Consider the following 27248-nt stretch of genomic DNA (forward strand, 5'->3'; position numbering starts at 1 on the left):
ACTTTTCATGCCCACTTTTGAACCCAAATTTTCTAAATGTGCTGGAAGACTTTGAAATCCACCCTACTCATCTTTATTGATTCTTATCTGAAATATAGTCATATAATTATTTTTATTTTAAAAACATTTTAGTGTATATATCTGGAGAAGGCAATGGCAACCCACTCCAGTATTCTTGCCTGGAAAATCCCATGTATGGAGGAGCCTGGTAGGCTGCAGTACATGGGGTCGCGAAGAGTCAGACATGACTGAGCGACTTCACTTTCACTTTTCACTTTCATGCATTGGAGAAGGAAATGGCAACCCACTCCAGCGTTCTTGCCTGGAGAATCCCAGGGACGGGGAAGCCTGGTGGGCTGCCGTCTATGGGGTCGCACAGAGTCAGACATGGCTGAAGCGACTTAGCAGCAGCAGCAGTGTATATATCAATAATCACTAGAAAATATTATTAGAAGTATTTATTATCATTTTTTTAGGAATAATTTTTTTCCCAAACATGTCCCAAGAGAGGAAAGGTGTAAGAAAGTATGTGTATCCTGATCAGTTTTAATGGAATATATCACTTCATTGTTAAATGCAAAAATCATTCTTTCTTAACTTGAGGGAGCCCAAGAATTCCTTATCATTGATGACTAACTTGAAAGATCTTAGAGTGTGAGCTGGATCTACTGAAGGTTAGAAACATTTTCTTCTACTTCCCATTTCCTTTTTCCAAGTATAACTCTATATGATCCTGTTTTCTTTTTTGTTTTGTTCTGTTCTTGTTTTTCTAATACTTTTACTTGCCGACTTTGTCAAATAGACCCTTTCATAAAGTATTTTGAGGAGGGAAAGGCAGAAAGGAGAAGGCATGGAAAAAAAGCTCATTTGACTGCTCCACTAGCACCTGTTCAGCAGGACCAGTGTCTTGTTTTTTTTCCCACATTCATTTAAATGATATATTTGAAGCTGAACGTGCTGTCACAGGATAGGTGTTTGTCTTTGTGTCTCCCACACAAATCTTGATGATGGGACCCAAGTTTACTGGGCAGGTGCATCTAGTCTGTTTAAAATTTTGACAGGTAATATTCTCAATTCAGTACGGGTTTTAAGACTTGACATGTTCTATAAATTTCTTGAAAAGCAGCTGATGAATGAGCTTGTGGAATCCACAGTGAAACTGGCTACTTTCAAAACCACGGAAGAAGACCTCAGAGTAAATTATGAGTTTGTGGCCCACACTCTTGGGAGGACAGAGAAATAAGACTTTCTTCCAAAAATTAATGAAGTACTGTGCTCTGTTTCAAAACCAAAGATAAGCTCCTACTATCAGAATGTTATTAGAAATATTCTTCTGTCTGGAGATGGGTTTTGCTGCTTACACTCTCTCACCATCTCTTGTGTCCAATGACTCAGCTTGGTGAGCCAATTAACTGTTATCAGATGGCTGTCAGGCACTGCTTGGAACTAGTCGTTTCAAAAGGATGTTGTTCTAGGAAATTTGTCTAAACTCTGTATAACAAAAGAAAAGGCACATAAATATAAGTTACAATTCAAGAAGAGTTGTTAGACATGTGACTTGGTAAACTAAACTTATAAAGTTACCACATATACTATCCATACAATGTAGAGTTAAACCAGTTTGGATTTCTAGTATTATCTTCTGTGGTATGATCATGCCCTCATAGCATGTCTTTACTGGCCTAACTGTGTTCTTTGGGATGAGGTTCATCTCTGAACAAAGGTTTACCACTACTGACTTTATTTGGATCTTTGATTTTATGAATTGGCATTCCTTAACTAATGTTGCACAGATTTATTGTTCTTTAATATTAATTACTCATATTGAAGCTGTGGTGAACTTTTTACCAGTTACTTTCCCAATATACTCTTCTGTAAATTCTGTGGTTTCTAATAAGAGAGTGGATTATGATAATGCTATATGAATCCAAACAAATTACATTTCATATTATCCCTGTTTATTTAGCACAATTTGATAAATATCAAACTAATATTTGGAGCTTTGTTTTTCACATCCATTATGTATATGTCTAGGTATGAACAATAATATAATACCCATGGAAGATCACCAAATTCTTTTTTTAAACTTGAGTACATCCTGTTTATTCTAACAGTAACACATCTGAGAATACCTTCCTTCTCTTTTATGAATTGATAATATTCTTTGTCCAGAAAATATACCCCTTCCCTTATCTTTCACAAATCTATGTTCTTTATTACAACACTTCAAAAAGTATTTGTTTTTATATGATGATATACTTTTCTCTAGAAAATGTTACTAGTTTGTTCAATATTAGCTTTATTATGGAGCCACAGCCTTGACTCCATATTCAGTCCTCTTCTCTAGATCCTTTCTTCACTTTCTCTAACAGCCCAATTTATTAGGAAGCCAATGAGACTTATGCATCAGGGCCCCACCCTTGTATGTGCCCCTTGATAAGCCCTCTGTTTAATTCTGTATTCACAAATTTGCATCCTATTTCTTAAGAGACCCCCCCCCCGCAATCCAAATTATAGAAATATTAGGCACCTCAAAGACTGGATTTGCCCTATTCCTTTATAGGAATCAAGAGAAGGTTCATGCAAATAGGAAGTAATGCTGTGTCTGGATTTAAACTTGTAACTGCAGATTAGCAGTCTAAGTCTCTCTGGTGGCCAGCTCTTCTATGCTGTTTGAGGTGAATAGATGTAATACATTTATGGCTTAGTGCATTCTTCTATAGAACCCTATTTTGCCGTGAGAAATTAACACTTTTGAAAACACGTATGTGCTATGTTGTTGATATGGAATTTTTTTATTTAACCCCCACTAAAACCCCAAACTAAGATCATGACATCCAATCCCATCACTTCATGGCAAATAGATGGAGAAACAGTGGCTGACTATTTTTCTGGGCTCCAAAATCACTGCAGATGGTGACCGAAGCCATGAAATTAAAAGATGTTTGCTCCTTAGAAGAAAAGCTATGAGCAACCTAGACAGCATATTCAAAAGCAAAGACATTACTTTGCCGACTAAGGTCCATCTAGTCAAGGCTATGGTTTTTCCAGTGGTCATGTATAGATGTGAGAGTTGGACTATAAAGAAAGCTGAGTGCAGAAGAATTGATGCTTTTGAACTGTGGTGTTGGAGAAGACTCTTGAGAGTCCTTTGGACTGCAAGAAGATCCAACCAGTCCATCCTAAAGGAGATCAGTCCTGGGTGTTCATTGGAAGGACTGATGTTGAAGCTGAGACTCCAATAGTTTGGCCACCTGATGTGAAGAGCTGACTCATTTGAAAAGACCCTGATGCTGGGAAAGATTGAGGGCAGGAGGAGAAGGGGATTACAGAGGATGAGATGGTTGGACAGCATCACTGACTCAATGGACATGAGTTTGGGTGGACTCTGGGAGTTGGTGATGGGCAGGGAAGCCTGGCATGCTGTGGTTCATGGGGTTGCAAAGAGTTGGACATGACTGAGCAACTGAATTGAAGTGAACTGAACTGAGAACCCAAAACTGTAGGAATTATGGTCCCCAACTGTGTCTCAGAGTATTAATTTGTCCAAGCTTATACAGCTGGAAAGTTTGCCTCTGGGATTTAAACGGAGCTCTGTATGACCCTAAAGCCTGTAGGGCCTCGATACAACACAGCTGTAGTGCTCTTTTAATTTTTCCTCAATTGATATTTGGTTTTATGAAGATCATCCATAGAATACAAAGTTAGAGATTAATATGAGGGATAAAATAGAAACTTTTCAAATAAATCACTTGGTAATAAATTTAACATAATGTATTTCATTTTTCTATTTGCCACAAGATATAATAAAATTGTGGATGAGGACTATTTAAAAGAAACATTCAGCTCTAAATAGGTGGTGGCAACATTTTGCTTTCACAGAGTAACTCTTCACTTCCTCACACAATTAACATTGCTATTCCTCCTGGATACATATCCAAGTGGAGAAATTTGTCATGGGATTCTGTAAGGGCCAGGAAAATAAAAAAAGAACACTGCTCTCTTAACTTCCTAGTTGGCTAACTGTAAACTCAATTAACATTTGCAGGATGGATTTATAAAATCTGGCCATAGTTGTGCCGAACATTTATTTGCAAAACGGTAGATTTCCTTAATTCTTAAGCATAGATTTCCACAACTTCTGTCCAATGCCTTCAACTCTGCTCACCCCTACCTGTGACTCCTCTGGCTGGGGTCGGGGCTAGTGATCAAAATCTGGAAGGTCATGGAAGGAGCAGCCCGGGCAGCCTCGGTAGGCTCTGTAGGCGACGATCAGGTAGTAAAACCCGGGGAGGAACACCAGGATGCCGACAGTCAGGACCGGGAAGGCTCGATTGGTGCCCACTTTGCTGATATAGCCTGCCAGCAGGAGGCAGCCCGTAATAATGAGACAAGCACCAACCAAAAACTGTGAGAAGGCGCAGGCAATGGCCTTAAAAGGAATGTCAGTACAGCTTTTCTCCAATACATGAGGTCCTACGACACCTGGGCATCTTTTCGGCTTTAAGCTCTCTTTGGCAGGTGAAGTTTCCTTCTGACTGTTAATTTGTCCGCCGTCGGCGCTGGAGAGCTTTGCGTACCTCACTTTGCCGCTGGGCATGCCAGCAGCCACGTTGGTGGGAGTGGGCACGATAACCGCTGAGCGGGTGCGGAGCTTGCCGGTGGCTACACAGCGGATGGAGGCGCCAAGGCCAGGGCGTCCACCCAACGGCCGCCTGACCGCGCGGTTGGCTTCCCCAGCATCTCTCCTTCATCTGCCTTCCCCTTCTGGGAGACTGCCGTGTTTTTGATGGAATCTTTATTTTAACATGTGAGTTTGCCATTGTTTCCATAATCATCAGGTTATTGGCTGTATTTGTTATTTTCTTAAGCCAGTTCTAGTAAACTCCCAAATCCTTTACCATTAAAACTGTTTAGATTGAGCAGATTAGATTACATTCTTTGTTTTCATTTAGTCAGTTTCATAGAATTTCCATTTATATTTGCTTATAGCAGATGCGCTCAATAAAGCTCAAATCCTGACATGATGATCAAGGGCAAAATATGTTCAAAGACGTCAAGGCGTTTCACTCCTAAATTTTGGCTCGTTTTATAGGGGACAGCTCTCCTGTAGGCTGTATTGTCTCAACACTGATTCAGTGATTGTGGGAGTGGTAAGCTCTTTGGAATGTTAGAGTTTAATGAGAAGCAGTGTGATGTCTTAGGAGATTGCAGAGGGGGGCGGTTCCTACTTTATGCGAGTTCAAACTGAAACCTCAAAGTTCTCTCTCAATATCTAAAGAGCTTGGTCCAGAGCTGCAGCCTCTGATCAAGGTTCTTTACCAACCAAACGTTTGACCCCTCCCCTTTGCCGTGTTCTGTCTACTACTTACTGACCTGTGTGTCTTATAAGTTTATTGCTAATTGCTAAGTGGCTTCAGTCGTGTCGGACTCTGTGCGACCCCATAGACGGCAGCCCACCAGGCTCCCCCTTCCCTGGGATTCTCCAGGCAAGAACACTGGAGTGGGTTGCCATTTCCTTCTCCAATGCATGAAAGTGAAAAGTGAAAAGTTATAAGTTTATAACTCATCTTAAAATTTATTACCTATTACATCATCATCCTATTTAATTCAATTTGACCTCATTTAGAATGTGCATTCTAAATTTAATCACAAAGTTCTGTTTTTTAAAACATATTCTTTTATATTTGGGATTACCTCATTATCCTAACTAGAGTATAAATTTGTTTATGGAAGCAACAGTATGACTTCCCCATTCATTTAACCACAGAGATCCTAGCAGGGAGCCCTTGACCTTCTGTAAACCTAGTGTTAATGTTGGTTAAATTTACTACAAAATGCAAATATTGTTGTTGTTGTTCAGTTGCTAAGTCCTGTCTTCTTTGTGGCCCCTTAAACTCATGCTTAAACTCATGTCCATTGAGTCAGTGATGCTGATAATTTTCCCTTAGCTATTCAAAGTTAAATTATTTTTTTTATTTACATGAATTTTATAATGTATATCTCTTCTCCCTAACATATCTCAGAAATATAAAGTTGGGGTGGTACATTTGACCCCAAGGTCACACAGCTGGAAATTAATGATATGAAGAACATCTCCCAAATACTGTGTTATATGCATATTATCACATTTGATATGAGCCAAATGAGAAAGATAGTGTCTCAGACCTGTATGTTATGGGCTGTTGAAAGGAGATCTGTGCATTATGAAAGAGCAGAGCATTCAGAAGAGATATCTTTGAGAAAAGAGAGTTGAGCTGAGTCAAGGGAGGACATTCTTATTTCAAACAGGCCAATCTCAGAGAGGCTAACCACTTTCAGTGAGATCATGCTGGCACAAAGGAGACTCATGTCTGATGTTGAAATTGTGCTTCTGGGAAACAAGAGGAAAAGGTATAAATCAGAGAGCATAAACTGTAGGGCAACTCTGACATAGTAGAATACAGAGGAGTTCGGTAATTCATTGTAGAAATATATTTCAAATAGCTTAACATTATTATTTCATTAAATTGATTTTATCAACTAGGATGCTCCAAATTATGTTTTGTTTGCTTAAATAAGGCTAAGTTTATTTTATGCATATGTAGGTATATGAACAATTTTGAAGTTTAAGAATATAGTAGATATAAATCTCAGTACTCATTTAAAATAATTTAGGGTCCAGACTTCACTGACATTATGTGACAATTTGGCCAGTTGTTAACTTGGGATCATTAAAATGAAGTGGTAGCTTTGCAGACCTGACCCAGGTATCACCTCATGTGTGTATGTGTTAGTCGCTCAGTCGTGTTCAACTCTGCAATCCCATGGACTGTAGCCCTGCAGGCTCCTCTGACAATGGAATTCTCCAGGCAAGAATACTGGAGTAGGTAGCCATTGCCTTCTCCGGGGGATCTTCCTGGCCCAGGGATCAACGAACCCAGGTCTCTCACATTGCAGGCAGAATCTTTACCATCTGAACCACCTACCTCACACTTCTCTAAATTAAAAGTGGTAAGGATGCAGTAAATTATTCAGAGATTTGAAGCTTTCAACAAAATATGCCTTATTTGTGCAAAACTCACTTGCAGCTGACCTTTTTACTATTTCCTCCCATCTGTACCCACCTCTGTTACATATGGTTACTGGCAACTGACAGCAACAAAATCATGAATTTTTTTTCAGGAAAAGATGAAAAATATTCCTGTTGAGTTTATCTGGGGGTAATAATCAGCTTTAAATTCAAGGCAACAGAAAATCACCTATGATATTTGTGCATTAGAATAACACAGATATGTAAAACAATGCAGGTGCTTTCTTGATTCTTTAATATTTTGCTCTACATTGCTTCTTTTAAGCTTTGAGCTTAATTTTGGGCATAGTTTTTTCCCTTGACTAGATGGGGTAAATTTTGACCTTGACTACTTAGAGGAGACACATTTCCTGCTTCTTAACTTTCAGATTATTTTAAACTCCCATACCTCTGTTTACCAAGAGAGAAAAATGGGACTGGTGGAAAGACTATTTCCATAGGATCTTTTCATGAATATGGTCCCTCAGTTACAATTCAGTCTTGTCTCTGGTAGTATGCTTCACAATGGTTCTCTCTTTTCTCCTTTGATGAGAAAGAAAAGATTGTCACAGTGAAATAACTCCAGGATCAGCAGCCACTCATGCTTACCATCATTCTAATAGCCTTGAATATGTGGTCTATCTCTGTTTCCTCATAACACTTCTTTTTGCTTTCCTTTTATTGCAATGCATGCATGCATGCTAAGTCACTTCCATTGTGTCTGATTCTATGCGACACTATGGATGATAGCTCACCGGACTCATCTGTTCATGGGATTCTCCAGAAAAGAATACTGGAGTGGGTTACCATGCCCTCCTTCAGGGGATTGTCCTGACCCAGGGATTGAACCCTCATCTACTACAACTCCTGAATTGCAGTCGGATTCTTTTACCACTGAGCTACCAGGGAAGCCCTTTATTGCAATAGCTGTATAATAACCTTGCTATACAATACCTATTTTCTTCTTGTGGAAAAGCTTCAATTAAATGGTTGTATTACTGGATCATTAGACTTGGACTTGGTCTGGTTATTCATCTATGTATGTCTCGTTTAATTGAATTAGATTGTTTACAATAGGTACCTACCCCTCCCCCCACTCCTCACCCTCCACTCCCACCCTCCTGCTATGGGCTACAACAGAAGCTGTTCTGTCGGGGGCAAGATCAGATAGAGACAATAGATTCTCCTTTGTCCAAGGTTTTGAAGAAATTTTCTATTTAGTTAAATGATTCCTGTTTAGAAATAATTGTTATGAAGATCACAAGTGATTCTATATATCAGCAATTTTGCCAGAATTATTTCGATTAAAAACATTTAACAGTACTCTCCATTCATATACACATGCACTTTTCATGGTCTGTTGTTCACTTGAAGATCCATTCATAATTTAGAAAACAATAGTGGAAATATTAGTATTTCCTTCTTTTTAAAAGAATTAGATGCATTACTGGACATGCTCATGTGTTTATTAACTTTTCTTATCCCTTTCCTTTTATCCTGTAATCCTTAGGTGATTTTTCTGGGAATTTGTCTTCAAATACACCTTTTCTGTATATTGTCTATCCTTTACTGTGTGCCTACTGACCTCTGGCCACATCAAACTATCTGGCGATTCAAAAAAGCATCAATACTCTTCTCATCTTGTGAGTTTTCATACTTCCTACTTGTTTTCCCAGGAGTAATTTCCCTCTTTTGTCTGCCTAATTACTTTTATACTCCTTTGAGAGTTAACTCATTGAACAATTTTTTTGTGTGTGTGATTACTATGTACCAGGCCCTGTGAAATAATAGAAAATAGTCAGTCCCTTTTCTCACAGCGTATTTAGTCCCAGCATAAGAGTGGAGAGTGGAGTGAGACTTCCCTGACCCAGGGGTTAGGACTCCGCGCTTTCACTTCATGGGGCCTGGATTCAATCCCTGGTCAGGAAACTAAGATCCCACATCTGCAGGCAGTGTGGTCAAAAATAAAATAAAAAAAAAAAAAGGAAGAAGAATGGAGAGAGAAGAAGTGTTAAATAAAATACACATATATAGAACTGTAGACTGCAATAAATGTAATATGAAAAAGTAAATGAATCAATAACACTAATTGAGTGACCTACACCACATTAAGAAAGCAGGGAAATCTTACAGAGAATATAGATGTGGGTGAAAGGACTATTGCTCAAAGAGACTGTGGCTCTGTAGACACTGATAGGAGACAAAGTGGCTGTAGAATAGCAAACGAAGAGCTCAGCAGTGTAGGCTGAGACTGCAGTTAGACCTGGATGAGCCACACTGGATTTTTAAGGCTATAAAGGGACTGAGGTGAAGGATGCGTGCTCGCTTAGTCACTAAGTTGTGTCTGACTCTTCGTGACCCCGTGGTCTATAGCCCACCAGGCTCCTCTGTCCAGGCAAGAATACTGGAGTAGGTTGCCATTTCCTTTTCCACGGGATCTTCCGGACCCAGGCATTGAACCGGCATCTCCTGCATTGGCAGGCTGGTCTTTACCACTGGGCCACCAGGGAAGCCATATATGTATATATATATACACACACACATATGTACATACATATATGTAACCAGCATTGTAAATCAGTTGAGTTCAGTAGCTCAGTCGTGTCCAACTCTTTGTGACCCCATGGACTGCAGCATGTCAGCCCTCCCTGTCCATCACCAACTCCCTGAGTTTACTTAAACTCATGTCCATTGACAGAGAAGGCAAAGGCAGCCTTCTCCAGTACTCTTGCCTGGAAAATCCCATGGATGGAGAAGCCTGGTAGGCTGCAGTCCTTGGGGTTGCTAAGAGTTGGACGTGACTGAGCGACTTCACTTTCACTTTTCACTTTCATGCATTGGAGAAGGAATGGCAACCCACTCCAGTGTTCTTGCCTGAAGAATCCAGGGATGGGGAGGCCTGGTGGGCTGCTGTCTATGGGGTCACACAGAGTCGAACACGACTGAAGCAACTTAGCAGCAGCAGCAGCAGCATGTCCATTGCGTCAGTGATGCCATCCAACCATCTCATCCTCTGTCGTCCCCTTCTCCTCCTGCCTTCAATCTTTCCCAGCATCAGGGTCTTTTCAAATGAGTCAGTTCTTCGCATCAGGTGGCCAAAGGATTGGAGTTTCAGCTTCAGCATCAGTCCTTCCAATGAATACCCAGGACTGATTTCCTTTAGGATTGACTGGTTGGATCTCCTTGCAGTCCAAGGGACTCTCAAGAGCCTTCAACAACACAGTTCAAAACATCAATTCTTCAGCACTCAGCTCTAATTTTTATTTTATTTTATTTTAATTTTTTACTTTACAATACTGTATTGGTTTTGCCATACATTGACATGAATCCACCATGAGTGTACATGAGTTCCCAATCCTGAAGCCCCCTCCCACCTCTCTCCCCATATCATCTCTCTGGGTCATCCCAGTGCACCAGCCCCAAGCATCCTGTATCCTGCATCGAACCTAGACTGGCGATTCATTTCTTATATGATATTATACATGTTTTAATGCCATTCTCCCAAATCATTCTACCCTCTCCCTCTCCCACAGAGTCCAAAAGACTGTTCTATACATCTGTGTCTCTTTTGCTGTCTCACATACAGCGTTATCATTACCATCTTTCTAAATTCCATATATATGTGTTAGTATACTGTATTGGTGTTTTTCTTTCTGGCTTACTTCACTCTGTATAATCGGCTCCAGTTTCATCCACCTCATTAGAACTGATTCAAATGTATTCTTTTTAATGGCTGAGTAATACTCCATTGTGTATATGTACCACAGCTTTCTTATCCATTCGTCTGCTGATGGACATCTAGGTTGCTTCCATGTCCTGGCTATTATAAACAGTGCTGCGATGAACATTGGGGTACATGTGTCTCTTTCAATTCTGGTTTCCTCAGTGTGTATGCCCAACAGTGGGATTGCTGGGTCATAAGGCAGTTCTATTTCCAGTTTCTTAAGGAATCTCCACACTGTTCTCCATTGTGACTGTACTAGTTTGCATTCCCACCAACAGTGTAAGAGGGTTCCCTTTTCTCCACACCCTTTCCAGCATTTATTGCTTGTAGACTTTTGGATCGCAGCCATTCTGACTGGTGTGAAATGGTATCTCATTGTGGTCTTGATTTGCATTTCTTTGATAATGAGTGATGTTCAGCATCTCTTCATGTGTTTGTTAGCCATCTGTATGTCTTCTTTGGAGAAATGTCTATTTAGTTCTTTGGCCCATTTTTTGATTGGGTCATTTATTTTTTTGGAATTGAGCTGCATAAGTTGCTTGTATATTTTTGAGATTAGTTGTTTGTCAGTTGCTTCATTTGCTATTATTTTCTCCCATTCCAAAGGCTGTCTTTTCACCTTGCTTATAGTTTCCTTTGTTGTGCAGAAGCTTTTAATTTTAATTAGATCCCATTTTTTTAATTTTTGTTTTTATTTCCATTATTCTGGGAGGTGGATCATAGAGGATCTTGCTGTGATTTATGTCTGAGAGTGTTTTGCCTATGTTCTCCTCTAGGAGTTTTATAGTTTCTGTTCTTACATTTAGATCTTTAATCCATTTTGAGTTTATTTTTGTGAATGGTGTTAGAAAGTGATCTAGTTTCATTCTTTTACAAGTGGTTGACCAGTTTTCCCAGCACCACTTGTTAAAGAGATAGTCTTTTCTCTATTGTATATTCTTGCCTCCTTTGTCGAAGATAAGGTGTCCATAGGTATGTGGATTTATCTCTGGGCTTTCTGTTTTGTTCCATTGATCTATATTTCTGTCTTTGTGCCAGTACCATACTGTCTTGATGACTGTGGCTTTGTAGCAGAGCCTGAAGTCAGGCAGGTTGATTCCTCCAGTTCCATTCTTCTTTCTCAAGATTGCTTAGGCTATTCGAGGTTGTTTTGTATTTCCATACAAATCTTGAAATTATTTGTTCTAGCTCTGTGAAAAATACCGCTGGTAGCTTGATAGGAATTGCATTGAATCTGTAGATAGCTTTGGGTAGTATACTCATTTTCCCTATATTGATTCTTCCAATCCATGAACATGGTATATTTCTCCATCTATTAGTGTCCTCTTTGATTTCTTTCACCAGTGTTTTATAGTTTTCTATATATAGGTCTTTAGTTTCTTTAGGTAGATATATTCCTAAGTATTTTATTCTTTTCATTGCGATAGTGAATGGGATTGTTTCCTTAATTTCTTTTTCTACTTTCTCATTATTAATGTATAGGAATGCAAGGGATTTCTGTGTGTTTATTTTATATCCTGCTATATTCATTGATTAGCTCTAGTAATTTTCTGGTTGAGTCTTTAGGGTTTTCTATGTAGAGGATCATGTCATATGCAAACAGTGACAGTTTTACTTCTTCTTTTCCAATTTGGATTCCTTTTATTTCTTTTTCTGCTCTGATTACTGTGGCGAAAACTTCCAGAACTATGTTGAATAGTAGTGGTGAAAGTGGGCAGCCTTGTCTTGTTCCTGACTTTAGGGGAAATGCTTTCAATTTTTCTCCATTGAGAATAATGTTTGCTGTGGGTTTGTCATATATAGCTTTTATTATGTTGAGGTATGTTCCTTCTATTCTTGCTTTCTGGAGAGTTTTTATCATAAATGGATGTTGAACTCTCAAATCTGTACATGACTACTGGAAAAACCATAGCTTTGACTACAGGCCTTTGTTGGCAAAGTAATGTCTCTGCTTTTTAATATACTGTCTAGTTTGGTCATAACTTTTCATCCAAGGAGCAAGCATATTGTAAATCAATTATATTCCAATTAAAAATAGATAATAAAAAATAAAATAAAAATAAATAAACTAAAGAAATCAAATTTTGTCCATGCACTGTAAGGCTAAAAATAAAAAAGAACTGACTACCAACACTGTAATCCAGTTGGTAGATTTCTTCTCATAGAAATATGACTCAGCAATTGTTATACTACTCACATGTGTACTAGTGTTGAATATATAAGCAAGTGAATTGTGGAGATCACTTTCTCAGTGTAAGAGAAAGAGGGAACTTTGGGACTACACACTATCTTTGGGAAACTTTTGTAGATCTACTTATTTAAAAATAAAGAGGTTTGAAAATAGATCTTGATCACTGTCTAGGATGAATTCTCCAGCTTTGTTCTTCTGTTAAACTAATTAAACTGATGTTCTATTTTAACTGTTAAACTGATGTTCTATTTTATAATTTTTATTTGTAAAGAGTTTGCTCCATAAGAACATGTAAAACTAATACAGAAACTCATGAAGTTCCCTTCTCCATGTTTCCTCCAATAATAATATCCTACATAACCATAATACATTATCAAAAGCATGAAGTTGATTTTAGTAAAATATTAACTCAAAACAGTCATTATTAAGATTTCACCAGTTTTTACATGTACTTGTTTTGGGGGGCTGAGGTAATCATACTCCTATGAAACATTATCTCATGTAGAGTCATGTAAATTTTAGCACAATCAGGAAATACAAAGTGCCCCATCACCACGAAGACACCTCCTGTCATTGCCCATTAGTATTTACACCCACCCACCTACTCTAGCCCCTGGATTTTTCTTAGCTGCTTTGCATTACTATAGTTTTGTCAGGTTGAGAATGTCATGAAAATAAAATCATAAACTATGTTACCTTTTGAGTTTATCTTTCTTCAGTTAGGGTAATGCCCTTGAAATCTGTTGAAGTTATTGTGTTTTGTACATTTTGTTTTATTCCTGAGTGAAATGCCATTGTATGGCTATACTGTGGTGTCTTTATCTGTTCACCTACTGAAGGGACATTTGGGATATGTCTGGTTTAGGTTATTACAAACAGATGTAATAAAAATTCATGAACAACTCTGTGTGTGAATAAAAGTTTCCCTTCTCTAGGATAAATCCACAACAGTGGGATTGCTTAATTACATGTTGTTGTTGCTGTTGTTTAGTCCCTAAGTCGTGTCCAACTCATTTGTAGCCCCCATGGACTATAGCCTGCCAGACTCCTCTGTCCATGGGATTTCCCAGGCAAGAATACTTGAGTGGGTTGCCATTTTCTTCTTTAGGAGATCTTCCTGATCCAGGGATCTAACTGACATCTCTTGTATTGGCAGGCAGATTCTTTACCATTGAGCCAGCAGGAAAGCCCAATCGTACGTTAAGTATATGTTTAATTTTATAAGAAATTTCCAAACTGTCTTCCAAGTGGCTGTGACATTTTGTGTATTACTCAGCAATGTAAGAGAGATCTATTTGCTCCATATCATTGGCAGCATCTGGTGTTGCCAATAGTTCATAAAATCCATTCAAATAAGTAAGCAGTGATATCTCACGATTGCTTTACCTTCTGTTTCTCTGGTGCCTAACGGTGGCGCATAGAGTTTGAAGTGTTTATTCACCATTCCTTTGTCCTCTGTGATAAAGTGTCTTTCAGGTTTTTTGCTGATTTTCTGATTGGACCGATTGTTTCCTGACTGTTGAGTTTAGAGAATTCATTTTCCCTGGATACAAGTCCTTTAGGAGATACTGTATATGATTTGAAAATATTTCCTTCCAGTCTATGGCTTTTCTTTCTTTCTTTTTTGAAAATAAACAGCTTTATTAAAATAGGAATATTCAGAGTATACTACATTAATTAAAAAGCTTTCTACATCTCCTAAGAAAATAATTTGCAGTGTGAGTTTTTTTCTTAAACAAGTTCATTATATCTTTTTAATGGATGATGCCTTGATTTCACGGCTAAGCAATTTGTACCTAAGTCATGAATATTTTATCCTATGTTTTCTTCTAAAAGTGTTGTAGATTTATGTTTTATATTTATATCCACAATGAACTTTGAGTTAATTTCTATTAGATACAATATTTAAATAAAATGTCATTGTTTTTGTTTATGAATGTCCAGTTATTACAACACCATTTGCTGAATAATCTATTTTTATTGATGTAATGGCCTTTGCAGTTTTGTCAAAATTCAGCTGTACATCTGTAATTTTATATGTGGGACATTTATTCTGTTCCATTGGTCTGTGTGTCTTCTTCTGTCAATACGATGCTGTATTGATTAGCTGCTCCTCTACGGTCTCTTAAAATTAAATTTTGTGTCATAATTTCTATAAAGAACATTTGAACTGATTACCATTTTTGCAAAAATGTGTGAGACTGTTTATTTCATTCTACTCTTTCAAACATTGAGCATTACTCAGTTTTTAAAATTTTGCTAATTATGATTTGGGCTTCCCGGGTGGCATTAATGGTAAAGAGCCTGCCTGCCAAAGCAGGAAACATAACAGATGTGGGTTCAATCCCTGGGCCAGGAAGATTCCCTGGAGGAGGGCATGGCAACCCACTGCAGTAGTTTTGTCTGAAGAATTCCATGGACAGAGATACCCAGTGGGCTACAGTCCATGAGGTCGCAAAGCATTCAGCATGACTGAAGCGACTTAGCATGCTTGTATGCAGGTATGAATTAATGTTTTGTCTTTTCTATAAATGGCAAGCTTTGTGTTTAGTATATAAAATGTTTTCATATTTGTTATTTATTTTACATATTTATTAAATATGACACAAATACAGGAAAATTCAAAAATTATTGTGAATAATAATGTTTGCAAAATGACCAAACCTATGGAACTAGCACTAAGATCAAGAGATAAACTATTTCTAGGACAAACTAGTGGCTTCCAGTGGGAGAGGGAAGGGAGGAAGGGCAATATAGTGGTAGAGGAATAAAAGGTACAAACTATTATGTATAAAATAAGCTACATGGATATATTATACAATACAGGGAATATGGCAACCCACTCCAGTGTTCTTGCCTGGAGAATCCCAGGGATGGGGGAGCCTGGTGGGCTGCAGTCTGTGGGGTCACAGAGAATCGGACACGACTGAAGTGATGCAGCAACAGCAGCAGCATAAATGGAGTATAATCTTTAAAAATTGTGAATTATTACATTATACATCTGTAACATACAATATTGTACAGCTACTATAACTCAATTAAAAATATTACTAAGACCCTAAGACTTTTCTCATTTACCTAATCAGTTGACTCATTGGAAAAGACTCTGATGAGGGATTGGGGGCAGGAGGAAAAGGGGACGACAGAGGATGAGATGGCTGGATGGCATCACTGACTTGATGGACGCGAGTTTGAGCGAACTCCGGGAGTTGGTGATGGATAGGGAGGCCTGGTGTGCTGCGATTCATGGGGTTGCAAAGAGTTGGACACGGCTGAATGACTGAACTGAACTGAACTGAATCAGTTACTATACCATCCTCAAAAGGTAATTACTCATCTTTTCAAGCCATAGATTAATCTTACTGTTTTTTAATCTTTTATAAAGAATTGTGTGATGTGTCTATTTTTTCCAGTGAATATTATATTTCTGAGATTCATATATGTTTTCCATGTAGTTGTAATTCATGCATTCTTATAGTGTTTCCTTATATAAAGCCACACAATTTCTTTATTTGTATTGCTGTACATGAGTATTGGGTTATTTCTATTTGTTGACTGGATAGTAGTCCTCAAAATGTTTATAACTGTAAATTTACTAATTTTTTAAAGTTTCTTCCACTGCTTTTATGGTTCACAAGTTTTTTGCAATTTGAAAATTATGATCAGGTTCACCTATACTTTTCTAGCTGTTCAAAATGGTTTTTTCTTAAATATTAAGTATTAAATATAGCCAGTTAGTTGTTAGTTTTGTGTTATGAACAGAACTATATTTTTCATCCAAATAGTTAAATGATTAATTTACCTTGAACTTTTGATCTTTTGTGAAAACTGTGATGTGGTAAATTATTAATAGATGTCTGTATTTACATGTGATTTCTCAGTTTCAATATTTACATTGAGTGTAAGCCAAAGCATTAAAGTTTAATTAGAAGGATGAAAAGACTGTTTAACATTTGATTGATCCTAAATTTAATTGAGACAAATAAAAAGTATACACTACAGAAAACTCAAGACATTTACAATTTATGTTGTATGCTTTTTGTCTTTCCTTTATCATTCAGGCTAACAATGCAGACCATCATTTTAGTTTTTGAAATTTCAAAGTGTTCATCAAATTCATGACAACTAATCCAAGCACAGTTTACTGATTTTGTTAATGTTATAGTTAACATTTATATTAGAAATACAAATGAATATGTATATTAAAATATGCTCTATAGGTAGTGAATTTCTTTTGTATGATTCTTTTGTAAATTGTACTCCTTATTTATATCCCTGATGAACTTAAAGGAAAATATCTCATCTTCCTTTGGAATACTCTGTCAGATCTTTCATTTTGCTGCAGTGTCAAGTGATGCTTCCAGTTTCCAACCATACCTAGTAGGACAAGCACGTGTGTATAGTTTCATGTAACCATGAGCACAATCAGGGTACAAACTGATTCCTCAACAGGAAGAAACACTTCCTGTGTCACACACTGCTTTGTGTCACCCATTAGTATTCACAACCACTCCCCACATTTAACACCTGGAGATCACTGATCTGATCTCCCTCACTATACCTTTGTTACTTTGAAAACGTCATAACAAGAAGATAATGAACTACGCAACCTTTTGTGTTTGGCTTTCTTCACTTAACATAATGCCCTGGCAATCCACTGAAGTTACTGTTCTTTGTTCATGGCTGTTCACGTCCATTCATCCATTCCATTGTATGAATACACTAGACATTTTTTAATCCGATTACCTATTATGGGACATTTTTAAAGGTTTCTTCACTGCTCTTATGATTCACAATTTTTCCCCCATTTGAGATTTGTGGTCAGATTCACCTATATTTTTCTAGTTGTTTGAAATGATTTTATCTTAAACTATTTAGTTTATTAAATACATGTGGAATTAGTTCAGTGAGTGATATATTACAGATACAATTATTTTTTTCATGCAAATAGTTTAGTTCACTAAATAGTCATTAGTGTAGACTTTGTGATCTGGTAACCATTTCAGTATTCTTGCATTGAGAACCCCATGAAGAGTATGAAAAGGCAAAAAGCTATGACACTGAAAGATGAAACCCTAGGTCATTAGGTCCCCAGTATGCTACTGGAGAAGAGTGGAGAAATAACTCCAGAAAGAATGAAGAGGCTGAGCCAAAGCAAAAACAACGTGAAGTTGTAGATGTGACTGGTGATGAAAGTAAAGTCCAATGCTGTAAGGAACAATATTGCATAGGGACCAGGAATGTCAAGTCCATGAATCAAGGCAAATTGGTAGTGATCAAACAGGAGATAGCAAGAGTGAACATAAACATTTTAGGAATCAGTGAACTAAAATGAACTGGAATGGGTGAATTTAACTCAGATGACCATTGTGTCTACTACTGTGGGCAAGAATCCCTTAGAAGAAATGAAGTGGCTCCCATAGTCAACAAAAGAATACAAAAGATTTCAGTACTCAGACGCAATCTCAAAAATGACAGAATGATCTCTGTTCATTTCCAAGGCAAACCATTCAATGTCACAGCAATCCAAGTCTATGCCCCAACCACTAATGCCAAAGAAGCTAAAGTTGAATTGTTCTATGATGATCTACAAGACCTTCTAGAACAAATACCAAAAAAAGATATGCTTTTCATCACAGGGGACTGGAATGCAAAAGTTGGAAGCCAAGAGATACCTGGAATAACAGGCAAGTTTGGTCTTGGTGTACAAAATGAAATAGGGCAAAGGCTAACAGAGTTTGCCAAGAGAACACACTGATCATAGTAAACACACTGAGCATAGCAAGCACCCTCTTCAAACATCACAAGAGACAACCCTCTACACATGGACATCACCAGATGGTCAATACCGAAATTAGATTGATTATATTCTTTGCAGTCAAAGATTGAGAAGCTTGACACAGTCAGCAGAAACAAGTCCAGGAGCTGGCTGTGGCTCAGATCATGAACTCCTTATTGCCAAATTCAGACTCAAATTGAATAAAGTAGGGAAAACCACTAGACCATTCAGGGATGACCTAAATCAAATCCCTTATGCTTATACAGTGGAAGGGATGATTAGACTCAAAGGATTTGATCTGGTAGAGTGCCTGAAGAGGGCAGAGGTTCATAACATTGTATAGGAGGCAGTGATCAAAACCATTCCCAAGAAGAAGAAATGCAAAACGGCAAAATGATTGTCTGAGGAAGCCTTACAAATAGCTGAGAAAAGAAGAGAAGCTAAAGGCAAAGGAGACAAGGAAAGATATATCCATCTGAATGCAGAGTTCCAAAGAATAGCAAGGAGGGATAAGAAAGCCTTCCTCAGTGATCAGTGCAAAGAAATAGAGTAAAGCAACAGAATGGGAAAGTCTAGAGATCTTTTCAAGAAAATCAGAGATATCAATGGAATATTTTATGCAAAGATGGGCAAAGTAAAGGACAGAAATGGTATAGGTCTAAAAGAAGCAGAAGATATTAAGAAGAGGTGGCAAGAATATACAGAAGGACTATACAAAAAAGATTTTAATGACCCAGATAACCATGATGGTGAGATCACTCACCTAGAGCCAGACATCCTGGAATGTGAAGTCAAATGGGCCTCAGGAAGCATCACTACGAACAAAGCTAGTGCAGTTGATGGTATTCCAGTTTAGCTATTTCAAATACTAAAAGATGATGTTGTGAAAGTGCTGCACTCAATATGCCAGCAAATTTGGAAAACTCAGCAGTGGCCGCAAGACTGGACAAGGTCAGTTTTCATACTAATCCCAAAGAAAGGTATAGGGAACAAGGTATAAGGAAGGTTGAGAAGTGCTTGCAAACAAGACTCTCAACCAGGGCTGAACATTCTTGCAAACGAGATGTTCCGCTAAGAATCCTCTGTTTGTTCCCGTGGGAAAAGAACATTTCTTGCACACAAGGATCTTTCTCTGATTCCTCAAAAGGAACAGACCCAGGGACAAAATGGATTCTAAGTTGATAAAGAAGTTCCCCAAAACAAGGTCTTAGCTGCAGTAAATAAGGTAAAGGTTCTCTCGCCCCACGCCTGCACACTGTATAGTCACTAAATCATAGTGACTTGGCAACTTGCCCTGTAGATTGTTGTACAAAGGATATAAAATAAAGCAGCTGTAAGAAGCAAAGAGTTAAAGTAAAAAGATCTAAACCACTCTGCAGTGTTGGTGTTTCATTCCATCACCAGCAAAAGGCAATGTCAAAGAGTGTTCAAAGTACTGTACAGTTGCACTCATCTCACACGCTAACAAAGTAATGTTCAAAATTCTCCAAGCTAGGCTTCAACAGTACATGAACCGAGATCCAGATGTTCAAGCTGGATTTAGAAAAGGCAGAGGAACCAGAGATCAAATTGCCAACATCTGCTGGATCATAGAAAACACAAGAGTATTCCAGTAAAACATCTACTTCTGCTTCATTGACTATGCCAAAGTCTTTGTGTGGATCACAACCAACCATGGAAAATTCTTCAAGAGATGGGACTACCAGACCACCTTACCTGCCTCCTGAGAAATTTGTAAGCAGGTCAAAAAGCAACAGTTAGAACCAGACATGGAACAATGGACTGGGGTTGTCTGTTGGCGTACTTGAAGGCGGTATGTTGTCACCCTGTTTATTTAACTTATATGCAGAGTACATCATGTGAAATGCCAGGCTGGAGGAAGCACAAGCTGGAATCAAGATTGCTGGGAGAAATATCAATAACCTCAGATATGCAGATGACACCACCCTTATGGCAGAAAGCGAAGAAGAACTAAAGAGCCTCTTGATGAAAGTGAAAGAGGAGCGTGAAAAAGCTGGGTTATATAAACCTTAACATTAAAAAAAGGAAGATCATGGCATCTGGTACCATCACTTCATGGCAAATAGATGGGGAAACAATGGAAACCCTGACTGACTTTATTTTCTTTGGCTCCAAAATCACTGCAGATGGTGACTGCAGCCATGAAATTAAAAGATGTTTGCTCCTTAGAAGAAAAGCTATGAGCAACCTAGACAGCATATTCAAAAGCAAAGACATTACTTTGCCAACAAAGTTCCATCTAGTCAAAGCTGTGGTTTTTCTAGTAGTCATGTATGGATGTGAGTTGAACCATAAAGAAGGCTGGGCACACCAAAGTATTGATGCTTTTGAACTGTGGTGTTGGAAAAGAAGCTTGAGAGTCCCTTAGACTGCCAGAGGATTAAACCAGTCCATCCTAAAGGAAATCAATCCTGAATATTCATTAGAAGGACTGATGCTGAAGCGGAAGCTTCAATATGTTTGCCACCTGATGTGAAGAACTGATTCATAGGAAAAGATCCTGATGTTGGAAAAGACTGAAGGCAGGAGGAGAAGGGGATGACAACCACCTCAAAGGATGAGATGGTTGGATGGCATCACTGACTCAATGGACATGAGTTTGAGTAAACTCCAGGAGTTGGTGATGGACAGGGGAGCCTGACGTGCTCAGTCTATGGGGTCGCAAATAGTTGTTCATGACTGAGTGAATGAACTGACTGACAGACACTATTAAAATGATGCATGTTTTATTGAGAGTTCTTTATTTCAACATTCACATTGATTTTAAATCAATAAGTAAAATTTCTTAGAAAGAGGAAAGAATTTTTAATGTCTGATCCTAAATTTAACTATAAATAAAGGAAAAATACACACTATAGAAAATGGTGTCAAAATTTTTAAATTCATGTTCCATGCTTATTTCCTTTCCCTTTATCATACATAATACCAGTGCAGACTATCACCCAAATCATTTTACTCTTGAAATTTCAAAGTGGTCATAAAATTCAAGGCAACAAATCTAAGCAGAGTTTCCTCATTTTGTTTACTAATAAAGTTATCTAAAGATTGAGGGCAGGAGGATAAGAGGGCGACAAAGGATGAGACGGTTGGATGGCATCACCAACTCAATGGACATGAGTTTGAGCAAACTTCGAGAGAGAGTAAAGCACAGGGTAGCTTGGAATGCTGCAGTTCATGGGGTCACAGAGCTGACATGACTTAGCCATTGAACAAGAATAAAAGTTATGTAATTAACTTTACCTTATAATTTGTAGGAGAATCACAAATTAATGTGTATGTTAAAATATGCTCTGTCACTTCAGTTCAGGTCAGTCACTCAGTCGTGTCCGACTCCTTGCGACTCCATGAATCGCAGCACGCCAGGCCTCCCTGTCCATCACCATCTCCCGGAGTCCACTCAGACTCACGTCCATCGAGTCGGTGAGGCCATCCAGCCATCTCATCCTCGGTCGTGCTCTGTCACTAGTAGATTTTTATATGATTCTTTCACTCTGATCCTACTCCTCATTTATATCCCAGATGAACTTCAAGGGAAAATCTTTCATTTTCCTTTGAAATGCTCTGTCAAATTTCTCATTTTGCTCCATAGTCAAATGACATTTCCAATCGCCAATGGTACCTAGTGGGACAAGCACATGAAAAGCACCTGAGTAGGAAGGTAGCACAGTCAGGACCAACATTTTCTACGATCCACTTAATCTCTTCTTCAAGCCAAGCTAAATATTTATTAGATTTCCATGGGATTTTATCTTATTTCCCTTTCACAATTTTGAGCTAAGAAAACTTTGCATGCAGTAAACACTGAAAATAGAGTTATAGTTCACTTCCTTATCTGTTTGACTTCCACCAACTATTACCATTAAATTATAACCTTTCTCTAGAAAACCCTGGGAGGGATTGGGGGCAGGAGGAGGAGGGGACGACCGAGGATGAGATGGCTGGATGGCATCACTGACTCAATGGACGTGAGTCTGAGTGAACTCCGGGAGTTGGTGATGGACAGGGAGGCCTGGCGTGCTGCAATTCATGGGGTCGCAAAGAGTCGGACATGACTGAGCGACTGAACTGAACTGAACTGAAAATATTAAAACATCTAAGTATGTTTTACTAAATTCCATGTACCATGCTAAGCAAACTACACCTATCATGTAGTATAATTCTTAGCAAAACTCTTCAAGTTAAGTATTTTTCCATTTATAAAATAGAGAAAAATGAGACCCAAAGATTTTAAATAATGAATTCAATATCACAGAGGGTATTCTGAGCTGTTATTTCTGCAGTTTTACTTCATGGAAGATTGAAACCATTATTAAATTATTTTTTAATTAAGATTAACATTTGGTATCTTTAGCTATCAGATTTTCTACTGTAAATATTATTGTTGGCATTTGTAAGAGTAAACAAGCTCTTACAGGCATGAGAAATGCTTTACACAGTTGAGCAACAAGAAATGAAAATCAATAATAAATAGGACAAAAGAAGAAGCAGTGATTTTTTTAGATAATCAGTATCTATAGCAATTTCAGTAAAATAACTTTACATAATTAAGAATATATGTTCATCAGCATAATATAAGTTATGTATACATTCAGTTCAGTTCAGTCGTTCAGTCGTGTCCAACTCTTTGCGACCCCATGAACTGCAGCACGCCAGGCCTCCCTGTCCATCACCATCTCCCAGAGTTCACCCAGACTCACATCCATCAAGTCCATGATGCCATCCAGCCATCTCATCCTCAGTCGTCCCCTTCTCCTCCTGCCCCCAATACCTCCCAGCATCGGAGTCTTTTCCAATGAGTCACCTCTTCGCATGAGGTGGCCAAAGTGCTGGAGCTTCAGCTTTAGCATCATTCCTTCCAAAGTAATCCCAGGGCTGATCCCCTTTAGAATGGACTGGTTGGATCTCCTTGCAGTCCAAAGGACTCTCAAGAGTCTTCTCCAACACCACAGTTCAAAAGCATCAAATCTTCGGCACTCAGCCTTCTTCACAGTCCAACTCTCACATCCATACATGACCACATGAAAAACCATAGCCTTGACTAGATGGACCTTAGTCAGCAAAGCAATGTCTCTGCTTTTCAATATACTATCTAGGTTGGTCATAACTTTTCTTCCAAAGGGTAAGCGTCTTTTAATTTCATGGCTGCAGTCACCACCTGCCGTGATCTTGGAGCCCAAAAAAATAAAGTGTGACACTGTTTCCACTGTTTCCCCATCTATTTCCCATGAAGTGATGGAACCGGATGCCATGATCTTCGTTTTCTGAATGTTGAGCTTTAAGCCAACTTTTTCACTCTCCTGTTTCACTTTCATCAAGAGGCTTTTTAATTCCTCTTCACTTTTTGCCATAAGGGTGGTGTTATCTGCATATCTGAGATTATTGATATTTCTCCTGGCAATCTTGATTCCAGCTTGTTTCTTCCAGTCCCGTGTTTCTCATGATGTACTCTGCATAGAAGTTAAATAAGCAGGGTGACAATATACAGCCTTGATGTACTCCTTTTCCTATTTGGAACCAGTCTGTTGTTCCATGTCCAGTTCTAACTTTTGCTTCCTGACCTGCATACAGATTTCTCAAGAGGCAGGTTAGATGGTCTGGTATTCCCATCTCTTTCAGAATTTTGCACAGTTTATTGTGATCCACACAGTAAAAGGCTTTGGCATAGTCAATAAAGCAGAAATAGATGTTTTTCTGGAACTCTCTTGCTTTTTCCATGATCCAGCGGATATATGTATACATTAGGGTATAAAATCTTAACATAATAGAGAAGTACAAAATATGTTTTAGAATAATGTGCATTAAAAATTGAATTTAAAATAAAGTTTAAAAGTATTGGGAGGGAAATATATTTATTATTAATGACTCCAGGCATGTTACAAAAATACAATAGACATTTACTACCTATTGTTTAATGATTGAATTTATAGCAGATTGGTTTGATGAGGTATCAGCCTACTTTTTACAAGAAGAAATCTGACACATGAGAAAATAACAGTAATCCAAACACCCTCCCTCAGAGAAAAAATACATATTAACTAAATCTCTAGTATGTTCTAGGAGAAATAAAGGAAATTGAAGTTGGAAATCTCTTTTGCCACTCCAGTACTCTTGCCTGGAAAATCCCATGGACAAAGGAGCCTGGTGGGCTGCAGTCAATGGGGTTGCTGAGGGTTGGACATGACTAGCGACTTCACTTTCACTTTTCACTTTCACGCACTGGAGAAGGAAATGGCAACCCACTCCAGTGTTCTTGCCTGGAGAATCCCAGGGATGGGGGAGCCTGGTGGGCTACCGTCTATGGGGTCGCACAGAGTCAGACATGACTGAAGTGACTTAGCAGCAAGACTTGCTTACAGATGTTAGAGTAGGGTCATTGTGATCAGAAAGGAAGATCCTAATATTCATTAGTCACATTAAAGTGTCCAGCTCTGTACTGTTCTGTTTCCTGGAATACTTTTTAGGGACATTTTCAGTTAGGATTTCGTTTCTCTCCAAGGACCAAATGGCAGACTGGGAGAGACATTTTGGAAGCACTACTTAATTAGTGTAGTAGCCAAGTACTCATGGAAACTCTCAACAGTTCTGCTTCTATAAACCTTTGAATATCACCTTTGCACAGGAAACACCCTTCACTTGTTCTTGTCCCAACTTCAGATGTCAGAATACTATTGTAATTAGCTCGAGGATCATCCTTCATATTCTGAAATGAAGCCTGCTTCACAATAGCATGCACATCCTCTTCATTCAGTTCCTTCTCAAGAAAATTGCTGGTTTTAGTCACAGAACTTCTGAGATCCTGAAAGAATTGTATGAGAAATTATTCAGTCTATAAAGAATACATGAGTTACAGCCCAACATCTTTACCATGTTTTGGAAAACTGGAAGTCCTTGGGTTTATTTTACATCTAGAGCTTTTCACTCTTGCCTGGAAAATCCCATGGTCAGAGGAGTCTGGTAGGCTGCAGTCCATGGGGTGGCGAAGAGTCAGACACAACTGAGCGACTTCACTTTCAATTTTTACTTTCATGTACTGGAGAAGGAAATGGCAACCTGTTCCAATGTTCTTGCCTAGAGAACCCCAGGGACGGGGGAGCCTGGTGGGCTGCTGTCTATGGGGTTGCACAGAGTTAGACACGACTGAAGCGACTTAGCAGCAGCAGCAGAGCTTTTCAAGGATATATCACAGAGCACACATGAAAAGGAGTGTTCTGATTGTCAGCTGTGTTAGAGCTTCCTACTGATTGATTTTATAAGGATGGCTCATCATTCAATCAGCACTTTTAGAATATATTATATATTTCAGAAACTGTGATAATTGCTCGCAAAGACTGAGAACAATAATATGCTAATCTGTGCTTAAGAGTCACAATTTCAAAAGGAAAAAGTAATTAAAGAGTAATTAAATTCAAGTAATTAAATATAGTGGGCACATGAAAAAGAAAACTCAGGGTTACATGGCTTTCCTGGTGACTTCTATCAGATATTTATAGAACTAACATCAGTCCTTCTCAAACTCTTCCAAAAATTTGAAGAGGAGGAAGCATTCACAAGATTATCCTATAAGGCCAGCATTTCCCTGATACCAAAGTCAGAGAAAAGCACTAGAATAAAGAGAACTAAAGACGCATATAACTTGTAAAATGTAATTGCAAAACTCCTCAAAAATTAGTGGGAAAATAAACTCAGCAACATATTAAAAGGGTTATATACATCATGATCAAGTGGGATATACTCCTGGGAAGCAAAGGTGGTTCAAAATATGAAAATTAATTTTTGTAATACCACATGTACAGAGTGAAGGGAAATAAACCACACAAGCATCTCAACTGATATAGAAAAAAAGCATTTCATATCCAACACATTTTCATGATAAAATAACTCAATGAATGAAGAATAGAAGGAAAATACTTCAACATTAAAAGGAGATATGTGAAATACTACTGCCAGCAACATACTCAATGGTGGAAGACTGAAACTCTTTCTGCCAAGATCAGGAAGAAGGCAAGGATACCCATTCTCATCACTTATTCAAAATAGTACTGAATATCTTAGCTAGAGTAACTAAGCAATCAATCAATGAAAGGTATTCAAATTGGATGTAAGAAGTAAAATTACTTCTCTTTGCAGACAAGATGATTTTATACATAGAAAATCCCAAAGATGCCACAAAATCTTTTAGAACTAATAAACATATTGAACATGGTTGCACAATGCAAAACCACAAAAATGAGTCGCATTCCTATATAATAAGAATGCGTGGTACAAAGAGCAAACTAGCAAAAAAAATTCTTTCAAGTATAGTTGATTTATAATGTTTCAGGTGTACAACAGAGTGATTCAGTTATACATATACATGTGTATCTCTCCTTTTTCAGATTCTTTTCCATTGTAGGTTAATGAACATCTTAATATTTACCTTGTAGGTGACAACTGTCAGTGGAATAGTTTGAGTGTTAGTTGGTGAGTAAAATAACAGGACCAT

General features: G+C 38.2%; 1 protein-coding gene across 1 annotated transcript; it reads right to left on the minus strand.

Moving 5' to 3' along the window:
* On the minus strand, nt 4202-27248 carry LOC102175129. The gene is made up of 4 exons (XM_018053512.1): nt 27183-27248; nt 25363-25562; nt 4520-4715; nt 4202-4459 (listed from the first exon to the last, which is right to left on the minus strand). The coding sequence occupies exons 1-4, from the start codon at nt 27246-27248 to the stop codon at nt 4202-4204; spliced, it is 720 nt and encodes a 239-aa protein (XP_017909001.1).

This window comes from Capra hircus, chromosome 9 (genome assembly GCF_001704415.2).
Source record: "Capra hircus breed San Clemente chromosome 9, ASM170441v1, whole genome shotgun sequence".
In the NCBI taxonomy this organism is placed as follows: Eukaryota; Metazoa; Chordata; class Mammalia; order Artiodactyla; family Bovidae; genus Capra; species Capra hircus.